At 37.7% G+C, this 22,985-nt stretch overlaps 2 protein-coding genes across 6 annotated transcripts in view; both read left to right on the top strand.

The window, feature by feature from the left end:
- UBE2J1 (ubiquitin conjugating enzyme E2 J1) overlaps nucleotides 1-6,593 on the top strand; it is a 44,015-nt gene extending 37,422 nt beyond the window's left edge. For 3 of the 5 annotated variants that reach the window (XM_056818586.1, XM_056818588.1, XM_056818590.1), the window contains one exon: nucleotides 3,061-6,593. In XM_056818586.1, coding sequence (XP_056674564.1) covers nucleotides 3,061-3,339 — 279 coding nt within the window. In that variant the 3' untranslated portion in view covers nucleotides 3,340-6,593. The remainder of the gene's footprint in view (nucleotides 1-3,060) is intronic. The other 2 variants (XM_056818587.1, XM_056818589.1) reach the window with 1 other exon arrangement.
- Nucleotides 6,594-9,253: 2,660 nt separating this feature from the next.
- GABRR2 (gamma-aminobutyric acid type A receptor subunit rho2) overlaps nucleotides 9,254-22,985 on the top strand; it is a 55,785-nt gene continuing 42,053 nt past the window's right edge. The window contains exon 1 of the mRNA XM_001376522.3: nucleotides 9,254-12,359. Coding sequence (XP_001376559.2) covers nucleotides 12,172-12,359 — 188 coding nt within the window. The 5' untranslated portion in view covers nucleotides 9,254-12,171. The remainder of the gene's footprint in view (nucleotides 12,360-22,985) is intronic.

Genomic DNA, 22,985 nt, shown 5'->3' with positions numbered 1-22,985 from the left:
AGGAGCACTTCAGTGTCATAAATCTGAATGTGCAGAAGGATGTGGTGCTTTCCTAACAGCTGGTCATTTGAGCCTTTGCACAAGCTTATTCTTTTTTATATGGCTCCTGGTAGGAAATACTCTTTTAAAATTTTGAGCCAAAAACTACCTGTTTGCAATTTCCTCGGACTGTTCCTGGGGCTAAGAAGTACATATGTAGTCCCAAAATGACAACACTAGTTAGAATCATACATGTAGAGATGGAAAGGACTGAGAGGTCATCTATCCCCACTTCCTCCTTTTATAGATGAAGAAACCATAGGCTGGAGAAGTAAAGTGACTTTACCCAAGGTCATGCAGGTAGCAGAACAAGAATTTGGGTCTGGTACTACCATTATTAACATTCTTTCTACTGTACTGTGTTGCCTCCTAAGACTTGACTTGATGGTGTATTCATGTCCTTTCTTAGACTTCTCTTTTCCAGCTTAACTTCCCCAGATCCTTAAACAGATTCTCCTTTGGCCTAGTCTGTAGTCTTCTTAACCTGGTTTCCTTTTTTTTTTTTAATTCAAGTTGTCATTGGCTTTCCCAAGTGTTATTTATACAATGCCCTCATGTTTATCTAAACATTTCTCACCCTCTACATTGGTATGTCATCGAGGTCTGCCTTCTCTCAATTGTTTCGTGGTGAAAAATTGATCACGGTGTACCCCGCTACCTCCTCAAAAATCTCTCCTTTATGGGGCAGCTGGGTGGTTCAGTGGATTGAGAGCCAGGCCTAGAGATGGGAGGTCCTAGGTTTAAATCTGGTCTCAGATACTTCCTAGCTGTGTGACCCTGGGCAAGTCACTTAACCCCCATTGCCTAGCCCTTACCCCTCTTCTGCCCTAGAACCAGTACACAGTATTGATTCTAAGATGGAAGGTAAGGGGTTAAAAATTATTTTTTTATTTTAAATCTCTCCTTTAGTGCAGCTTGGTTTTAGGAGTTTAGAGAAAAGTGGTTTTAGGCTAAGTGACATTGTATGAGTAATTGATAGCCCTATAACAATGCCAGAGGTATTAGAATTTTTAAAGGGGGATGTTTATTAATCCAAATTACTCTCTTATTCATAGAATGTTGATGAGTATAACAAAAGTAAAAAAATTATGGTAGTATGTGGAAGGCATTTGGTGGCAAGTGGGCTACCATGAAGTTAGGCTAGTCTTGACTATCCCCAGGGTCAAATCAATTAAAATGTTCCTGCTTTTCTTAGAGTTCTCCCTTATTCTACAACTGAACATAATTTCTCCAATAATCCTAGATTTGTTCATTACAGCTTTCATGGCAGTGGTAGCAGGGGCTGAGTTGAAGTGGAGAGTTGTATAAGGGCAAGTTGTTGTCTGCAGGAGAGATGTAAATTGATTGCCTTCTTCTTAAAAGCATTATTGTCAGTTTTGGTTTAAGAATATTTTTCTTATTTAAAGCAGCAAAGAGTTAATTGCTGAAAATTTAGTTGTATCAGTACAATTTTGATCAGAGTTCTTTCACGTAGATTTGGCTGAAATGACTGAACCCAGTTAAAGTCTTAAACTTAGATAAAAATTCCATCTTTTTGCATTTGATGAACTGTTATAATGTCCAGAGTAGATTAATGTTTTAAAGGATCAGATTACCTATATCACATATCCAAATGTGTTTTTAAAACTGAGGTCCCTTCCCTCTGGGATTCAGACACTAATTTGGTAAGTTGTTCATTTAGGCCAGGTTTTGATGATTGATAAAGTTGTTTTTTTTAAACTCTAATTAGTCAAGTCTTATAAATTGAAATGAAAGGCTTGGTTTAATTTGAGTTGATCTTAGACTAGCTATCTTTTTTATTCTAATCTCTGGCTTGTTAGTTCCACACATATTTTTTTTCCCTTAGAAACTAAAGAATTTTACTATTTTAAGAGGAATTATATGTGTCCTTTCCTTAATTATTCTGACCCTGTTGACTAACCAAAAAGAACAAAACACTTTATTTTAAATGTTTTCTAAGTAGTTTGCCATAATTCAATTTAAGCAATTATTACTAGTTATTTACTTCTATTAGGCATATTAGGATTTATAGATGCTTATTAATATGCTATTCCTATGTTAATTTAAATTTCTTTAGGTAGCAAAAATAATATCCTAGAATATTATAGTCAGAGAATCAGGACATATAAGAAACTGATATATCTTCACTTTTGTCTACCTTCATGTTATATATTTAGTCTATAATTTCTTCCCATACTTATAAAATCGGGATACCTACTCCATGTGTCTAATAAGGGATATTATAAGAGAGAGATATGGTCTGTTAAGGTTTTGTGGATTCTTTATTTACCTTCCATTTTATTTATTTTTTATTTTTTAATTAAAAAAAAAAACCCTTACCTTCCATCTTGGAATCAATACTGTGTATTGGTAAGGGCTAGGCAATGGGGGTTAAGTGACTTGCCCAGGGTCACACAGCTGGGAAGTGTCTGAGGTCAGATTTGAACCCAGGACCTTCTGTCTCTGGGCCTGGCTCTCAATCCACTGAGCCCCCCAGCTGCCCCCATTTTTGTGGATTCTTAGAAGAAAAGTATCACAATTTAAGGTGAATACTATTTCTTCCTCAGTTAACTTTTCAGCTTTTCACTTAAGGTCTCCTTGAAGGTCATACTACTAGTAAATGACAGAGCCAGTGTTGGAACCTATAGATGATGTAAGATGTCTGAATGTCTGATGTCTGAAAAAGCCAATGGGTCTTTTCTCTTTGTTCTATGAGAAGAGGAACCGTATGCTATATAAAAGGGAATATTTGTAACAAATCAGTACTAATACAGAAACAAATTGAAAGTAGAAATTTGTTTCCCTGCTACCCAGTCAGTGAAGAAGGCTCTGGACAAATACTTGCTCTTACTCCACCCCATCAATTTATTTAGGTGTAAACCTAAGGCTAGTTTCAGGAGTCTGGAATGATGGTTTTTGGTAGACCTGCTCTTGTTCATATTAACTCTGTATATTCCAACATGTAGTGCATTTGTGAATTTTTTTTACCTGTTTCAATTAACAGTTCCTAAAATTTCTTAGTATGATTCACAGAACATTACTGCAACAGCCCTCCAAGAGCCTCCCCAAACTGTTTCCAAGAATACCTCCATGAGCCCTCGACAGCGCCGGGCCCAGCAGCAAAGTCAAAGAAGAACATCGATTTCACCTGATGTTCAAGTCCAGCAGCCAAGAGCCAACCCCAACACGGATCACACTGGATCAGCTGTACTGATCATCATCCTGACTCTAGCATTGGCAGCTCTCATATTCCGACGGATCTATCTGGCCAATGAGTACATATTTGACTTTGAGTTATAACATTGCTTTTGTCTTAAGAGCTATGACTCAAATGCTTCATTAAACATTCTGCAGTGGGTATGATATAAGAACTGTTTACAAACAAATTTTTGTATTTGTCCCTCACCTCCTTTTTTGGTCCTTATAAATGTCAGTATATATTTAGGCAGATTTTGAGGCTAATTATGTCGATAGAGAGTACATTAACAGTTATCTCAAGGAACTGGAAGTCAAAAGTCCCATATCCCACCACTGGCCTGCATTATGACTCTTGGAAAATCCCTTATAGCTCTCTATGCCTCAATTTCCTTATGTATAATTTGTGATAATTTTTTGTAAAAGTCCTTTGGATAAAAAGTGGTGTTCAAATTTCAAGTGTTAAGTACTAGATATCTGCTTGAGCAGAATAATTTGAGCGCAGAGGAGAGCTGAAGAGAGAGAATCAAAACCTCTTCCTTTTAGGGTTCAGATTCTAGTGTCCTATTTAAATATCATTCATAGGAGGTGAAGTAGAATTTGGGCATTTTATGAAATTTATGTGCATGTGAAAAACCATGTTTTAGTAAAGGTGAAAAATTACTTCCAACTAAAGCACTTGAGGAGAAAAAGTTACCACATTTGTGAATAGAATTGGCTAAGAAAAGGGAATGATGCTTTGTAAACGTTTTCTTTTATTTCTCCAAATAGTTTCAAATCCCCACAGATCTTGGTTTTAGCGAAAGAGAGGGTCCAGGCCAGAAAATAATTTCTTTTTCCTTTGAAGTTACATAAGTTGATCTTAAGATTTTTATGTTGTCTCTGATTATATCAGTTGTATATCTTGCTTTTTAAATTGAAGGTTATATATAACATGTTCTTATAATACTTAAAAATAAGGAATATAATCATTTACCCAGTGCTATCTTTTAATTTTTCCAAAATATGCATAATGTATTGAAGAAATGTTTTGCCCATATTTTATGAAAAAGCAAGTGATAGAAAAAAGTGAGAAAAATGTGTATTTAAAATGAAGTCAGTGTGATCCAAGCCCAAGACTTAATTGTAAGATAAATTACATTCTCTTACAGGAATATGTCATACAAGTTACCCAGGGTTATTACAATGCCTTGTGGAAAAACAGAGCCATGGAAATACTATCTTTATTCTTTAATACATTTAACTCAATGGCAGCATTGCAGGCAATCACTGGGGCAGTATTATTGAAGAGCTTTGATTGTATTTCTTCTTCTTCTTTTTAAAAAATTTCTTTTTGAGACTGGGTCTCCCTATCTCACTTGGCTAGAAGTGCAGTGGCTACTCAGGGCCCGATCCCACTGCCAATTGATTGGTTTGGAAGCTTTAACCTGCTTCGTTTTTCCATCTCTGCTCACTGGGGGCTCACCATATTGGTGCCAGACTTAGTGCAAACACCTGTTCATCTTTAATCTTAACTGTGGCTCAGAATTTCCAGTTTCAAGCCAACCAGCAGCCTCAATCTCCCAAGCAGCAGAGACTACAGGTGTGCATCGTGTTGCCTGACTGATTGTATTTTTACTCCAGGCAGCTCCCAACTGAAGAAAGGGCTGTGTTCTAAAAGTTCATTTGGAAGTCATTTGTTTAGAATACCTTTTCTCACCAGGAAAAAATAATATGGTGTTTAGATTCTGAAACTAGCCCACAAAGGACTTTAAATCAGAATGTAACTGATATAAGGTCTTAATCAAGTTCATTATGCAGTTTTAAACCTTTTAAATTTATAACTTTTACACTTTACTGACTTAGGTTGTAATTGTGAAACAATCTGTAAGTAGCATTGAACGGCAAGTTTAATTTTCTCCTTACAGTTTGAGATCATCTTTTCATCCACTATAGCTACTAGCTTTCATTTGTTGTAAGATTTAAAATGAGAACACATTGTGTAAATCTATGTAAAGTGGTTTTCTTGAGCCTTAATAAATTTGCTTTGCAATGACATTTACAGATTGTGTCTATCATGTCTGCAACCTAAATTACTAAGCTTTAGAGAGCACACGGTCTTTATAAAGATCCCCATGCCACATTGGTCTAAATATAGGCTGCACCTTTCCCCTCAAATTTGGCCTGTATATAACCGATGTGACCTATAATTAGCATTGTTTTTCATTGTGTGTATGCCTGCATGTATTTTTTCTCTCCCCACCTTATTTTAAGGTTATGACCTATATTCAGACCAATATTTCAGCTATGTTATTGGATTGTAAAGGGACCATGTCTTCTTAATTCTTTGTATCCCAAGTCCTTAGTATAGTGTCTTGCACATAGTAGGCACTTAATAAATTTTTCTTAAATTGCATTAAGGGTTAAGTAGCCTTTTGATGCAGAGCCTTTTGACATTGTTTCTTTGGGGAAATGTTTTCTGAATTTCAAGTCATGATGCTAAAAACACTTCCCCAAGTAGGGCCTTTAACTTAACTACAATGTCCCTTGTTATCTAGTGAGATGGGAATTCATTTGTCTTCCCCCACCTCATTCAATTGCCCCTCTCCCTGCCACAGTAGCCACAGTGGCCACTGGCTCATAATAAATCATTGCCCACCTTCCTTCTGCCCTTAACCCAGTCTGATCCATGGGAATCCCTAACTGCCACGAGAGAAGGAAGCTTTTCTAACAGTTCAACATGAGACAGCCATCCATATGTTGGAGAATTTTTTGATGTTCAGATGTTCTTTGATATCAGACTATGTTCATGAAAGAGATTTTTTCCCTCTCTTATTATTAAGTATTGGTAATCTGACCCAGTTGTCAGCCTTGTCACCCCTGCCTTTTTCCCTCTTTGATTTCCAACAGACACCTGTGAGAATTAACACTACTCCTTCCCCAGCCTCCTTTCATCTCTCCCAAGTCCTTAAGGAGGATCCTTATATTGTCTTCCTGGCCTCTTATTGGGGAACGTAAGGGGCCGGGGAGGGTTTTCTTAAATCTTACCCCTGTCTATGTTCAGGAGAACCATACTTCTACTCCCTCCTTGCAGAATAGGGGCTGCATATGGTAGATGACCTGGTGGATCAGATGCTGTGGTTCTTTCCCTTGTCCTTGGGTTTGTGCCATCCATAGCTGTTTGTAGTCACAGAGTCCAAGTTTGTCTCACCAGTGAATGTCAGCATATTTTTAAAAGAAACATGTTCAATGTTTGTTTCATTTAGAATTTTCTGGAAGTTACTTTTTCTCATTTTGGGGAGGCTTTAATTTAGCACTTTGTTTTCAATGCTGCTTGTTTTTGTTTTATTATATTAAAAATAAATACTCTTTCATCAACATTTTCAACTCTGTTTTTGAAAAGTGAGGCAATTTCTTAATTGTCTATGGTTTGTGGAAAATGAAGTTCCTGCTCTGAATTTTTCATTGTTTTTTAAATCACATCTGAAAATCAGTCATTTCCTACATTTAATCAGCTCCCAAGTACTTTAAATTTTTCCAGTTATTTCTTGGATCTGACTCTGTTTCCTCACATTCATTGACACCGCCTTATTGCAGACCTTCACAATGCCCTTTCTTTTGACATTTTCTTTAAAAAATTTTTTAACATTCATTTTGTTCAATTTTTGAGTTCTAAATTCTTCTCTTTCTCTGGCCCCTCACCTGCCCATTGAGAGGGCAAGCAATATGATATCAATTATCCATGAGAAGTCATATCAGACATTTCCACAAGGCTCTCAACTTTTGGTCTGGATTATTTTAATTAACCTCATAACTAGTCACTTGTTTTCAGTCTCTTCACTATTTCATCATCCACACAGCTGCCAAAATATCTCATTTGTAGATCTGGCCACGTCAATCCCTTGCACAGTCCTCAGATGGATCCCATTTATAGAATAAAAGAAAAAACTCATAGGCTAGCATTTCAAGCCCTCCATAGATAATGGCCTTCAAGTGCCTTTCCACCCTCCTGTCATGCTACTTCCCTTATTAACTCAGTGTTTTGGCCAAAATAGATCTACCAGTTATCTCCATGTTTATCTTGCTCTGTACAGGTTTAAAACCCCATTCTGCTCCTCATGCTTATGTGTTTGTCTGACTTTTTCTGGCCCCATACTGTATTATGCATACCCCCTGGCCTGAGGGCTCTCATCCTCTCTCCTGTGGGTAGTTCTGATCTAATTCTGTAACCAAAATTTGGTAAACTGCTTCAATTGCTCCAAGGCCCAGTAACTGAAGCTTTTTGTGGTTTAAGCAAAAGTCCTTACTTGGTCCTTAATCTTTTTTATGGCAACTTTATTTTTACTATTTTATTTTTTAAATGATGTTTTGTCTATTTGATCCCATTCTTAAACATCATATTTTACTTTTCCAATTACCTCTAAAAACAATTAACTTTAAAAAAAGTTTAGAGTTCCAAATATTCCCCTTTCTCCCTCCCTTCGCCTTTCATTGAGAAGGCAAGCAATTTGATATAGGTTATACATGTATACTCATGCAAAACGTTTCCATAGTAGTCATATGGGGGGGGGGGCAAGAAAAATAAAGTAAAATAGTATGTTCAATCTGCATTCAGATTCTATCAATTCTTTCTCAGGAGATAGCATTTTCCATCAGGAATCCTTCAGAATTGTATTAGTTGAACTCTTATTTCTTTCTTTTTTTTTAAATTGGGGAACAGGATACTTCAGAGTGGTCAGGTGGAAATACAGTACCCAAACAAAGGAGATTTAATCCTATCAAGAAGAATGCCTGTGCTATCCTGAAGATTTCTCCCTCTACTCACTAATAGTTCTCTAGAACATGTATATGAAGGATTACCCTTCAGGAAATATTAATAGCCCTACCCTTCAAATCTCTAATTCCTATTCCTGGATTTCCCACATCTCAGAATCTCAGTTGGAAGGGATCTAAGAAGTTATTCAGTTTAACTCCTGACCTAAGCAGGAATCTGTCTAGAACTCCACAGATACCCCTCCAGTCCAAACATCAAGACATCTCTCCATCAACTTGGAACCTTTTGAGTAGCACGATGGGACTTTTTTGATAGAACTAATGCAACTAACTGGTGCAGGGGATCAGGGCATGGAGTCGTGGAAGATACCTCTTCCTGAGTTCCAAGTCCAGACTCCAGTCACCTACTAGCAGTATATCCCTGGGCAAGTCACTTAACTGGGTTTCCTCATCTGTTAAATGAACTGGAGAAGGAAATGGCAAACTGCTTCAGTGTCTTTGCCAAGAAAATCCCAAATTGGGCTGTGAAGATTCAGACATGACTTAAAAACAACTGAACAACAAAAATAGTGGTAGCAAACTCAGTAGCTTCTGAATGGTGTGAGTCCATACCACTTTTGGACAGGATTGATTGTAAAAAAGTTTTTTTTTTTTTAAGTACTTGCCTTTCATCTTAGAATCAACACTGTATATTGGTTCCAAGGCAGAAGAGTGGTAAGGCCTAGGCAATGGGGGTTAAGTGACTTGCCCAGGATCACACAGCTAAGAAATATCTTAAGGTCAAATTTGAACTCAGGACCTCCCATCTCTAGGCCTGGCTCTTAATCCACTGAGCTACCTAGCTCCCCTTTTTTGCTTATATTGGTCCAAAATCTTTCCTTGGAGCATCCACCACTGGCTCCTAATTGTATACTTAAGAGACCCAAAATACTAAATCTAATCCTTGTGTCGACATGATAAACCCTCAAATATCTGTGTGAATTTTTCACATTCCCCTTTAGGCTCAAATATTCAACTAATCTTCATCTCAAATGCTCTTCTTGATTCCCCTCCACTGGAGGCACTCAAAGTCATACCTAAATTGGCAGGGCCTTTATCTGGATACAGCATACTATGCACAGGGTCTGACAAGGGTAGCATATAGGAACAATCACTTCCCTAATTTTAAAACTAGACTTTGATGATTGTAATCTTAAATTGAGGAGAAACCGTAAAGGGGATACAGAGGGTGCTAAGAATGGTTCAATTCTTAGGTCTTTTTAGACAAATGAACTGGAGAAACTAAATTACTGTATAGTGATGTTGACATTCTTTCTGTAGGTGAAAGCACAAGAAAAAATGGCATTTTTGTTCATTGGAAGGATTCTTTTCAGACAGAATCTTTGCAGTCAAATAAAGTTGATGCCATGTCCCCAAATGAAACAGATATTTCCTGATTGGTTCTTTTATCTTGCTGTGTGCTCATGGTGAATTTAAAGAAATGGACCACTGCAAAGATAATTAGAATTTTTATCACTTACATCTATCTCAGGGGGATGAAGAAATTTATAAGAGCCTAAAACAACATATACACAATGACTTCAATGCAAAGATGGGTGTAGAGAAGGCTGGCCAAATAATGAAAATTTAAAAAGCTTTAGTATGATATGGCAAACAAAAAAGAAAATAAGATCTTAGGTGAAATTGGGAAAAGATTGTTGCCTAGGACTAAGGAAGGCAGTTCAAGTTAGCACAGTGACAGAAAGGTGGCCCAGCTGGGACTAGAGTTAGGAAGACAAGACCAAAGCCAGCTTCAGATGCTAGCTGTATGACCCTGACCAAGTCACTTAGCCACTGCTTCAGTTTTCCCACCTGTAAAATGGAGATAATAATGGCATCTCATTCCCAGGGTTGTTTTGGAGATCAAAGGAGATATTTTTTTTAAGGAGATAATGTTTGTAAAACATTTAGGACAGAGTAGATATTAAATAAATGCTTATTCCCTTTAGAGTACCATTGTACTCTGTCCTCAGACCTCAGCTGTGGCATTGTGTTTAGTTTTGGACAGTACATTTGAAGAATATCAGTAAACAAGAAGGGCAACTGGAATGATGATTGTCTTAAGATCATGCCATATGAGATTGATAGAACTAGAGATAAGTTCTGGAAATGAGAAGACTGGGCGGGTGGTAAGGCATGACAGCCTCAAGTGGAAAGGGGATTAGACTTGATCTGCTTGGATCTAGATAGCACTAGGAATGAAGGGATGGAAACTGAAGAGAAACCAATTTAGGCTTAGGAGACTGAAGGATGGGAGCCATTCAAAAGTGGAATGGGCTGCCTATAGATGTAGTAGTGGTTTTCCTCTCGCCTGATATCTTCAAGAAAAATCTAGATGATCATGTGTTAAGTATGTTGTAGAGAGGATTCTTGATCAGTCAGCCAAGTATTAAGCATTATTACGTATTATGTGCCAGGCATTGTGGTGAGTGCTGGGGTTTTGGATAAAGGAAGGTCAGACCATGCTCTCTGCCCTTATGGAGTTCACTCTAATGGCAGAGTCAACATGCAAACACCTATGCACAAACTAGACATAGGCAGAGTATGTGGAAGCTAGTTTCAGAAGGAAGGCACTGGTGTGTAAGTGGGGATGAATATTTCCATATACACATGTAAGGGCAGCTAGGTAGAACGAGAGAGAGAGAGAGAGAGAGAGAGAGAGAGAGAGAGAGAGAGAGAGAGAGAGAGAGAGCGCGAGCGCTGAGTTTTGAAGGTAGCCATGGAAACCAAGATATGGAAGTTAGGAGGGGAAGCATTCCAGGGACCCAGGAGAAGAAGGAGATGGAGGAACAAGAAGAGGGAAAAGCGTAAGGAAGGGTAAAAGATAGAAATGGAGACCAGCTTGTGAGCTATTATATACAACAGAAAAGAAAGAGTATTGTATATGAAATCAGGAACAATCTACCATGTTCAGATTTAAATAAAAAAGTATACAGTAAGCAGTTACTGGGGATAATGATGATATAAGAAAAAGAAGACATTAATTTTTAAAAATATACATCAACATGATAGTACCAACATTTAGGGCATCTAGGTGGGGCAATGGATAACATACTGCATCTAAAGTCAGAAAGAGGGGGCAGCTAGGTTGCTCAGTAGATTGAGAGCTAGGCTCAGAGCAGAGGTCCTGGGTTTAAATCTGACCTCAGGCACTTCCTAGCTGTGTGACCCTGGGCAAGTCACATAATTCCCATTGCCTAGCCCTTGGAACCAATACATAGTATTGATTCTATGGCAGAAGGCAAGAGTTTTTTAGAAATGAAAATAAAGTCAGAAAGATTCATCTTCCCGAGTCCCAGTCTGACCTCGGACACTTATTTAGTCACATGACCCTGGGCAAATCGCTTAACCTTGTCACTTCACTTTCCTCATCTGTAAAATGAGCTGGAGGTGTTTGAAATGGCAAAACACTCCAGTATCTTTGCTAAGAAATCCCAAATGGGGTTGGGAAAGTTGGACACAACTGAACAACAAAAAGTACCAAGAATACCCTTCTTGTCTGTATCTTTTAGTTTTCTTTTGTGTATTTTAGCTATGCACTTTAAATATTGGCAGGAAGTATTTAATGGTTTTGTGAAAAGATCCGAGTTTTCCTTTTTGGTGTGAAATGTATATTAAAATGCAAGGGATTCCCTTTTATTGATGGTCCCTTTGAGATTCAAAATCAAGGAGCAGTTTGCCAAATAAAGTCTCATAAAAACCCATCGGTTCATGAATTTGACTAATCGTTTTTGCCTGTACATTCACATACCTACAAACCTTTCCCATTCAATCCATCTTGAACTCTCACAAGCCTCCCAAATGAAAATGACAGCTTGCTTGGCTTTATGTAGTCTGAGAGGAGATTAATGATGTAAGCAAAAAGCTGTCACCGAGAAGGGATTTCTTTCTTTCTTTAAAAAAAAAAATGTAACAGTTTCAATCAAAAGACTGAGTTTCAGGACCAAGTGGGAGCACATTTTGACTGACAGGAGAAATTTCTTAATGGCCAATCACCAAGCAGCAGAGAGGGAGAGAGTGATTAGTAAAGAGAGAAGAGACAGAGAGAAAAGTCCTGATCATCAGACTAAACTGATTCAGAAAGGCAGCCTTCCCTAATAATGATCCTCCAGGTTCAGAAAGAACCTGGGATTTCCAGCTGAGTCAATGTGGAAACCAGGGAACACTTGCCTTGCAAGAAGTGACTGGAAAATAGCCTGTTTCCTCACTGCCTTCCCCAAAATGCCTTATTTTGCCAGACTCTTTTTATTCTTCTTTTGCCTCGTTCTTCTTGTGGAAAGCAGGAATCCCGGGAGAAGACCCTGGTCTGGACAACTGGAAATGCCCAGGCTAAGGTAAGGAACCAGAGGAGGGTTTTGAAATTCTAGAGCAAATGCTCAAGAATTCCATGGAATATTCATTAACCTCTCTTGCTATAGAAAAAGCCCATTTCCTAAGTAGCCAGCGTTTCTAGGAAATCTTTCCATTCTACAATGGAATTGTGTTTAGAGTTCCAGGTAGTTTGCCAGATTTGGATTTTCATTCCCCCCCCCCAACCCCCCAAAGCTTTGGAATGTGAACACCAACCCCAGTGATACCACCACTCCCTTGCACTGCACAGATTCTTAGTGAATTTATACCAAGTAAGCTCCTCTTAGCGGTTCCCAGAACAGTGTTTTTTAATCTTGCCAGAGCAGGTTTTCTAAATCAGTGTCAAAGAGAAGTCTAACTTCCAATCGCTCTGTGAAAACTTTAGGCTCAAATACAGTATCCCTGGGCAAGTAGAATGGCAGGAATGAGAAACTTTATTAATCGTCTGCCTACTATGTATCAGGCAATGAGCGGAGGCACTTGGGATACAAATACAAAAAGGGAAACAGTTAAATGATTCATTCATTTTATTGCTTTACCTAGTCGAAACTCTTGGCTTAAAGGGGAACGTCTGAAAACTGTACGTGGGAGGTATTGGGGAAGAAAGACTTTAATTCTCAGATTATATTTTCCTTTCTCAACATTACTTTCTCGACAATAGAGTCATTGCAGCTGAGTTCCATTACCAAGGAATTGTGCATTTTCCCACCCCACGTCTATCAATCATCCTATCCCATGACAGACATTTTGGAAAATCACACACAGAGGGAAAATGCCTTGAAAATGGCCTTTGGCATGACAATAGAGTTTGATTTGATCACTTCAGTCCTAGGGGAAAAGTTGAACAATTCCAGTCTGCTGAACTGAGTTAAGGGGAACGTTATATATTCCAACTTGGGAATGTTAGTTTGGTGTTGAGAAAAGTAGTTGAGGGAGGGAGCCTGCATAGGAAATGATTTTATGCCATCTGAGTATTTTTGTTTAATTGTTTTTCTTATAGAAAAATGGGTTCAAAGGTAGGGAGGTTAGTAGACATGACTGTGATGTGAAGACAAATGTCATCAGCATACAATTCAAAATAAAATTAAATGAATTGTGTTAACCACCTTCAGATCCCAATTTTTACAAATATAAGTTGAATGATTTGGATTTTTAAAAAATTGGTATCCATCTAACATGGTTTTCCATTAGGTATTAGGTAGATTCAGGATCTGTTAAGCTTGTGGAGACTTTATTTCTAAATATATTCTGAAAGAACCAGGCAATGGCTAGGATTAAGGAGGATAACCGTTGATGTTGGCTCCATATACAATGATAGAAATGTTGATAAATTAATCTTAATTATTAAATAAACAGTGATAGTATCTTTGAAAATGAATTTGTTACTTCATTAAATGCCATGAACCCTTCTTCCTAGAAGGTGGCAGTTTTTTTCTTTGGGCTTATCTGTTCTTAAGTAAGCAAAACAGCAGTTCTTGAGACTTTAGTAACAAATATCTAAGCATTTTCAGTGATAATCCTTAAAAATATATAAAACTATACACAGTTACTTTTGGTCTGTATTTAAATCATTATGCTGTCAAACTTTGTTTTTGATTATGCAGATTGTATTTCCTCTTATCCTACACAAAAAGGGTATGGCTTCTTTTTAGAGGGGAGAGTGAGAAGGGAAAGAGGGGGGGAAGATTTAGATCTGTGATTTCAGCAGTGAAGAAAACTCCTTGTGGGGGCACTCCTTCTACCTATACGAATCCACAACTTTTCTTTGACTTGTAGTTTTAGAGAGTTGTTTAAGGCACTGATAGCTAGTATATTGCAGAGGTAGGTTTTGAATACAAGTCTTCCTGAATCTAAGGACTGCCTCTTCCATTATACCATGATACCCCTTTCCCTTATTGCAAAAATAAATACCTGTAGTACAGTCTCATGAAACACACAGCACTCTCTTCTTTTGGAATTCAAAGAGGTCTACACAGTACCAGCAATATTGTGGAATGATCAACTGTGAAAGACTTGGCTACTCCAGCAGTACAAAGATCCAGGACAATTTTGTGGGGCTTATGACAAAGAATGCTCTCCACCCCCAAAGAAAGAACTGTTGGAGTCTGAATGCAGATCAAAGCAGATGATTTTTCGCTTGTTTATCTGGGTTTATGTTTTGGGGTTTGGGATTTATAAGATTGCTCTCTTACAAAAATGAACAATATGGAAAAAAATGAATTTAATAAAATTAAATTTAAAAAAAGACTTCAAAGAGGTCCTAATAATTCTTAATTCATTACAATATAACTTAGTTTTCTCCTTCACCTAAGTTATTTCCCTACCATGATGGATGGGTAGTTCATTGATAGGTGAAATCACAAGTCTGAATAATGTCAGAACCAAGAACTGTGAGCCCTAGGAGTTTTGGCTACTAAAAGCAGTCTCTCTTACCAACATGTAAGGCTTCCAGCACTGTTGGAAGACCTGGCTTTGAGTCTCAGCTTTGCTACGTAATCAGTCATTACTTATTAAGTGCCTACTATATGTCAGGTACTATTGGGGATATAAACAAAAATGAAACAATCCTTGCTATCAGTGAGCTCACAGTCTAACAAAGCAACACAGACTTATAAATATATACAAAATAGAGGCTAGGCCTGAAGAGGAGAGGTCCTGGGTTCAAATGTGACCTCAGACACTTTCTAGCTATGTGTGACCCTGGGCAAGTCAATTAATCCTGATTGTTTAGCCCTCACTGCTCTTTTTCCTTGTAACCAATGTTTAGTATCAATTCTAAGACCGAAGATAAGGGTTTTAAATGAATCAATAAAGTAAATAAACACTCTATAATTGAGAAGAGGGGATCAGGTAGGAGATTGTATTTGGTCTGAACTCTGAAAAAAAACTGGAGATTTTAGGAGACAGAAATGCAGGAGTGCATTTTAGTCCAGAGGGACAACTAGTGTGAAAGGCACAGAGTTAGAAGATAAAATTGAATGTGTGAGAAAAGCAGGATCAGTTTGGCTGAACTGTGGAGTATGTGAAGGGGAGGCTAGAAAGGTAAGGTGGAGTCAGAATGAAGACATCTTTAAATGCCAAATATATTTGATCCTAGAGGGAAGCACTAGAGCTTCTGGGGCAGAACAATGACATGGCTAGATGTGGGCTTTAGGAAAATCATGTTGGCAGCTGTTAGGAGGATGTAATGGAGAAGGAAGAGACTTGAGTAAAGGAGATCAATAAGGAGGCTATTGTAATAGTTTATGGGAAGGTGGTGATGGCCTGCATTAGGGTAGTAGTTTTGTGAGTAGAGAGAAGAGGATAGATAGGACAGATTTACTTATCATATAATGTTCATCACATTGAAGCTTTTGAAGACATTCTCCTCTTTTGGGGTTCTCAAACTCCTGCTGGGAGAACTTTTATGTATCTCATAGCTATTTCCAAGATTCATTGTTTAAATTTCCTGCATGTGGCCCTATCTTTGGTCTATCAGTGTGTGCAAAAGGAGATGTGAGAGGGGAAAAGTAGTCCCAGTTATGTGCAAACAAGAATTTACCTGATAGGAAATTTTGGAAGTTATTCAGTTAGTAACTTGTAAGCAAAATGAATCCTTACGATAATAACAATGGATTATCTCTAGGGCCTTTTCCTGAACAGCTCATAAGTTTCCTTCTTTCTTTCCTTCCTTCCTTCCTTCCTTCCTTCCTTCCTTCCTTCCTTCCTTCCTTCCTTCCTTCCTTCCTTCCTTCCTTCCTTCCTTCCTTCCTTCCTTCCTTCCTTCCTTCCTTCCTTCCTTCCTTCCTTCCTTCCTTCCTTCCTTCCTTCCTTCCTTTCTTCTTCCTTTCCTTCATCCCTCCCTCCTTTCTTTAAAACCTCTCATATTCACCATCAAAAAATTTCTACTTCAATGACCTTCACTTTATCCATCCATCACTCTGCTGCTAAAGTCATTGTCCCCATCTTTCCACTTACCAACAACCCTGCTGAGGCTTTCCTTGGAGAGGCAAGATAATGAAATCAAAGTAAATCTGGATTCGGAGTCAGAGAAGTTGGGTTTGGATTGCCACTTACTACCTGCAGGCCATTTAAACTCTTGACTTCAGTTCTCTCATCCGTAAAGTGAATGGGTTGGACTAGATGGTCTTTAAGGTCCCTTTCAGCTTCAAATCCATGATATTATGATCTCTTTGGGGATTGCATACACATTTTTGACCCTAGTATTCAAAGCTTTCCATTCAGATGCAAGCCTTGTGTGGTGGAGAGGTCATTAAACTTGAAGTCAGGAAGATCTGGGTTCAAATCTAATTTGAAATAGTTATTACCTGTGTGACCCTGGGCAAGTCAATTAATGTCTCAGCCTCATTTTCCTCATACATAGGGAGTTTGTTTAGATCTGCCCTACCAGATCTAAATCTATGCTCTCAAGATGCACTGATCATTATGCACTGGCCTATCCTGTCTGCTCTCATATACTTTTCTAGCCCAGTTTGCTTTCTTTTGTTCACTCATCTTGATCTTTTCTCTTAAATTTGTCCCCTCTTTCCTTTAAACCTTCCTATCACTGTTCCGAATACTTGGAATAGACAAACCTCATTCTTCTCTCTCATAGCCTGGAAGGCATCTATTTCTAAGAGCTTTTCCAAATTAACTACCCCATTCTCTGGCACACCAACATTTTCTTTCACCTCTTCCAACCCTTCACTCTCTTTTCCATTTCCTAGAAGTTTTTCCATTCTGCAACTCTGTTGATTGTTGCCCAAGTGGTTCTTAATTGTTTGATTTGTAATGGGAGAGCCATTCTGATCAGTAGAGAGATTGGTTTGCAAGTGAATTTAGCCATTGTAGTAGGGGGTGACACATAGAAATCTTCCTAGCTTAGAGGGTGAGAACAGAAGGGAAAGTAGATAGTCACTTACTTGCCATACTTTTGTTCTTTTTTAAGTTAAATTTTTATTTTTAAAGAATGAACAAAAATCCATTGTTTTCTTTCTCTTCCTCATATTGAAAAAGAAAAAAAAAACAAAGCTTTTGTAACAATGTACACAGTGAAGCAAAATAAATTCCCAAATTATCAGAGCAAAAAAACATATCTCATTCTGCACCCCAGGTCCATCACCTTTCTTTCAGGAGGTGGGTAGCATATTTCATCATGAGCCCTCTGGAATCATGGTTGATTATTGTATTGATCAGAGTTCTCAAGCCTTTCAAAGTTGTTTGCTTTTACAATGTTGTTGCTATTATATAAATTGTTCTTGTGGTCCTGCTTGCATCTCTCTGCATCACTTCATACTAGTCTTCCTAGGTTTTTCTGAAACTATCCTCTTAATCATTTCTTATAGCACTCTAGTCTTTTCTAAACAGATGGCGTATACACAGGTGAACTGGATGTATATCTTTCTTGATTTCTTAATTGGTTTAAATAGTGATTATACTTTTCAGCATGCCTTCACAATGGTTGTCTCTAGATCATATCTTCCATGGGAAAAGAATGCCTTAAACATTAATGAATTCTTCTTCTTCTTTTTTTTTTTGGACTTAACAGACCCTTCTCAACAGACATCCAAACAACTCTTTCAAGTGCACTTCCTTTGTAACAGGGCCAAAGTATGTGTCCATCCCCAGTAAGCCAAAGAACATGCATTCTCTGACCACTGTTGTTAGATCTGAAAAGTTTCCACCCTCTTCAAACCCCACCCCTAGAGATGCCTAATAGATTCTAATTATGAAAGTATCACTTTCATTGTTATATTTTCCTTATTGTTAAAGAAAATATTTTAATTACATCATCTATTTTCTCAAACATTGAGAAACCCTCAACTCATACGTTGTTTCTAATATTTATATGAAGGTTTTTTCCTCCCTTTCCTAATACTGTACCTTTCTGAGAAAAACTTGTAAGAGAAACTATAGAAATCTGTCGTTTCTAGCAGAGAACTTAATTGTCTTTATTACAGAATTCAGTTCCACCCAAATCCCCTGACTATATGGCATTAAACCCTTCTGTCCTGTTAAAGTCAAAGCTACATGTTTTATTCATGCCAACACATTCATTAACCACCTACTAGGTTCAAGACCAAAAAGCTCTTCCCGAACATGCCCCCTGCAAACCCCTAAACACACTCAGAACAAAATCCACTGAATTGAACATCCTATGCAGAATTTCTGTGATTTGACCTCAGTAGGAACTTATGACATCCTGGAAATCAGAGATCATCAGTGCCAAGATTATTCTTGACTGTTCTCTGGCTGTTGACTCTTGTGAAAGAATGAACCCTGATGTGCCCTCTTTTCCTTTAAATAGCCCAAAGGACCAGGTTGTTAATGTAGCAGGTTATTAAATAGATGTTCCTCAAAAAATCTTTCATTAATAACCCCAGGATTTAAATCTGACCTCTTTCCTCTGGGTCATAGGAGTTCAGGGACCTCAGTTACTCTAATCCTCCCCTCTAAATTGATGTGGAAACTGTGTTCTAGTAGAGAGGGATTTTCTCTTTGAGATGCATAGAGGCAGTTAGTTTCCCTGACTTATAATTAATTTCTATGATCTGTTAAGCCTTCTAGTTGAGCTCTTCATCAGAAGTCTTGGTGCATCTCTGCCATTGAAGACTATACGTAATGCCCAGGTTTTACTTATTTCTGTGTCAGAAGACCTAGACCCCAGTTCCCTGTTAGCAAAATTATCCCATGAGACCATACTTAGCCAAGAGGCCAATTAGTTCTAAAAGTACTTGCATATAGTACTATTACTTTAACATTACACACACAAATTTTCAAAAGAATTCAAACGAGGATGCCAGTCAAATTAAGGAAGAGACAAAACTGGACTCAGAATGACTTTCATAACATGGATCCATTTTTAAAGTGCAAGAAAGAACTTCCTTTTCTGCAATTAGGAATTTCATTTGCCCCTATTCTCCTTAAAGGCACCTCCTTATAGATTGTCCAAACCTCCTTTCACTTACTAAGTCTATTTTGAATGCCTCACCTTGGAATAAATGGGATGTAGGAAAAGTTAGTATTCTCTCTCTGTCTCTCTCTTTCTTGCTCTCTATTTCCTCTCTCTTTCTCTCTCTCTCTCTCTCTCTCTCTCTCTCTCTCTCTCTCTCTCTCTCTCTCTCTCTCTCCATTCTAGTGCTCTGTCTCTAGCTCTGTGTTCTTTCCCCATTTCTGTCCTTGACTCTCTTTTTTGTCTCTGTTTCTCTTTCTTTGTCTCTGTTTTCTCTTTCTCATCTCTGTTTTCTCTTTCTTGCTTTCTTTTTTTCCTCTCTGTCTGTTTCTTTCTCTCTATTCCTGTCTATGTCTCTCTTTTTCTCTCTTTCCCTCCAACTGGAGAATTACATAAATGAAGTTCTAGTTGGGATCTCTATAAATTATATCTTTATCTGTATATAAAGATAAAAATGGAAAAAGTTAAACCAAATTCTTTTTTTTTTAATTTTATTTAACTAGATGACTTAGAATAATTTTCCATGGTGATAAGACTTATGTTCCTTCCCTCCCCTCCCCTCCCCCCACCCCCTCCTGTATCTGATGCACAATTCCACTGGGTTAATTGATCAAGACCCATTTCCTTATTATTAATAATTGCACTAGGGTGATCTTTTAGAGAGTCTACTTTCCCAGCCATAGCCCCACTGACCCATGTGATCAAGCAGTTGTTTTTCTTCTGTGTTTCTTTTCCCACAGTTCTTCCTCTGGATGTGGATAGCATTCTTTCTCATAAGTCCCTTTGAATAGTTCTGGATCATTGCATTGCTGCTAGTAGAGAAGTCCATTACATTTGATTTTATCACAGTGTATCAGTCTCTGTGTACAATGTTCTCCTGGTTCTGCTCCTGTCACTCTGCATCAATTCCTGGAGGTCATTCCAGTTCACATGGAATTCCTCCAGTTTATTTAAACCAAATTCTTGCTGAAAGAACATTTCTGAATAGGAAATAATTATAAATGAGGTTAAAGTAAAAATGCTCTCTCAATACTTGGGAATGAAAGACTCTTTGGGAGAGTGAAAAGACCCCTGATCGCTAGTTCAGAACCTCATAGGGGCTAGGTAGGGGTATAATGGATAGAGTATTGTAAAAATAAATTGGTGAGTTATAAAAATAAAATATTTAGATGGAAAAACTGTTCAATATAGGTTCAAAACTGTTTAAAAGCTGTTCAGATACTTTTGATAGATGTAATCAAAAGTCTTCTCAATGATGAAGTGAAGCTCAAATGTGAACTTCCCTTCAGGGCCAGGTGCAAGGATGCTAAAGAGACTCTTATAAAAATAAAATATTTATTGAAATATATTAGGATAAAAAAGGATTTCTAATTCTAAGGTATTCTAAATCCACCCAAATGAACTCCCTGGTTCCACAAGGAACTGCTTCTTCAGTGTTTCACAGGCTATACTAATCCTCCCTGATCTGACTAACCCAAATTTATACTATCTAAATACAAACTAAAGCTATTATCCTTATAATTCTTAACTTCACCTTCAAATTATAAAATAGCAAAGGCTAGCTGGTTGAGTCTCAACAAGAATCAAGTTAGGGCTCTGAGCCTTAACAGACTCAGAGGCTAAACCAAAGACCAGGTTTTTCTTTGGTCTTCTTAGAGTTAAACAATCTATAAAAACCACAATAGATATTCAATAGTGTTTCCCAAGTTGGGAAAGGAAAACACTGAGCTGCTTCAAATCTTTCCCTCAGACAGAGAGAGAGGCAAAGATGTTACCTCCTCCAGCCCTGAGAGAGAGAGAGAGTCTCTGAGTGTGTGTCTGCCAACTGCCAGAAAGAGTAATTGCCACAGAAAAACCAACTAAGGATATGGTTAGGAAAGCAATTTCCTCTTAACAAATCTAGTGTGTATGTATGAGAGAGAGTGAGAGAATGTGTGTATACACACATATACCTTTATACATATTACATGTATATATCTGTACACATATAAATCTGCATATAAATAAAAACCTGTAGTCTGCCTATATATATTTTATATATAAATATAAATCTGTGTATATAAATCTATAGTATATGTATAAATGCCTATATAGAACTATACCTATATGTAAACCTGTGGTGTATGTATAAATACTTACATATATTTTTATCTCTCTCTGTCTATCCATTTCTCTCTCTCTCTCTCTCTGTCTGTCTTCTGTCTATCCACCTGTTTATGTATGTATGTATGTCTATCTATCTGTCTGTCACTCTGTCTTCTGTCTGTCTATCTATCTATCTGTCTATCTGTGTCTGTCTATCTATCCATCCATCCATCCATCCATCCATCCATCTATGTAATCTATCTATCTATCTATCTATCTATCTATCTATCTATCTATCTATTCATCCATCCATCCATCTCTACCCCCCTCTTTCTATCCATCCATCTATCTACAAACCTTTAGGGTGTGTGTGTACACATAAGTGTATATATATGTATGTATATACACAAATATACCTTATATATATAAACCTATGGTATATGTATATATATATACATAGATATACACACACATATATATATATAAATTTGTGGAATATATTCATGCACATATATACACACCTCTTTTACCATTGAATTTGACCATTAGTAAGTGTTGAAGCAGCAACTTATAGCCAGTCCAATATTCTTTCCTCTATATTACTTTGCCTTGAACAACAATGGAGTCTATTAATATTACATGATGATGTTATTTGTATGGAGTTGCTACACAGACCAATTGAGAGATAAATCTGACATAAAGTGCTCATAACTAGCTCTGTTGAAATGGGAGAGAAAAGAGAATGCAATAATGTGTCACATTTCTAAGTAGATAGAAAAACAGAGAGAAAAGCAAGAAAAGAGGTCAGGACAAGATAGGAAGAATAGTGAGAGGGAAGAGAGATGAAAGCTCTGTCATCCGATATAGTAGAAAGAGCCTGGGAGTGGACAGGGCTAGGACTCTATTGCCAGCTTTGCCACTAACTATATGACTGAATGCCAAGTCACTTTCTGGACCTCAGTTTGCACATCTATAAAATGAGGCATCTCCAAGGAAATCCCTTCCAGCTTTGACATTCAGTGATTCTGTGAGGCATCTCTTTCCTCAGCTGGATTAGCACTTGAATTCAAGTTTTAGGTGTATCAGGTATCTCTTGCGATTTTCTTAAGATTAGTACAATTTTTTTCTACTTGCTCACCTTTGCTAGTGGTATCCAGGCATGTTTGTTATCCAGATACCAGGAGGCTTTTGTTAAACTTATAGGGAGGAGACATATATAATGCTTTGACCTACCACCTAGCACAAAAAGACCCTCATGTCCTATAGGGGTAAAACAGAATAAGAAAATGATCACTTTTCTTCTCTCTCTCTCTCTCTCTCTCCCCCCCCCCCCCCCTTAAAAAAACACCTTCCTTTCGGTCTTAGAATCAATATTTTGTATTGGTCCCAAGGCAGAAGGGCAGAAAGGGCTAGGTAATGGGAGTTAACTGATATGACCAGTCATACATCTAGGACATATCTGAGGCCAGTTCTGACCCGAGGACCTCCCCTCTTTAGGCCTAGTTCTTAATTGACTGAGCCACCTAACTGTCCCCAAATGGTCACTTTTCACTTGTAACTTTTCATTTAATTTAATTTAAAAATAAGTTTGCTG

Source organism: Monodelphis domestica, chromosome 2, assembly GCF_027887165.1.
Source record: "Monodelphis domestica isolate mMonDom1 chromosome 2, mMonDom1.pri, whole genome shotgun sequence".
Taxonomy (NCBI): Eukaryota; Metazoa; Chordata; class Mammalia; order Didelphimorphia; family Didelphidae; genus Monodelphis; species Monodelphis domestica.
This window is presented reverse-complemented; position numbering and strand designations above follow the sequence as displayed.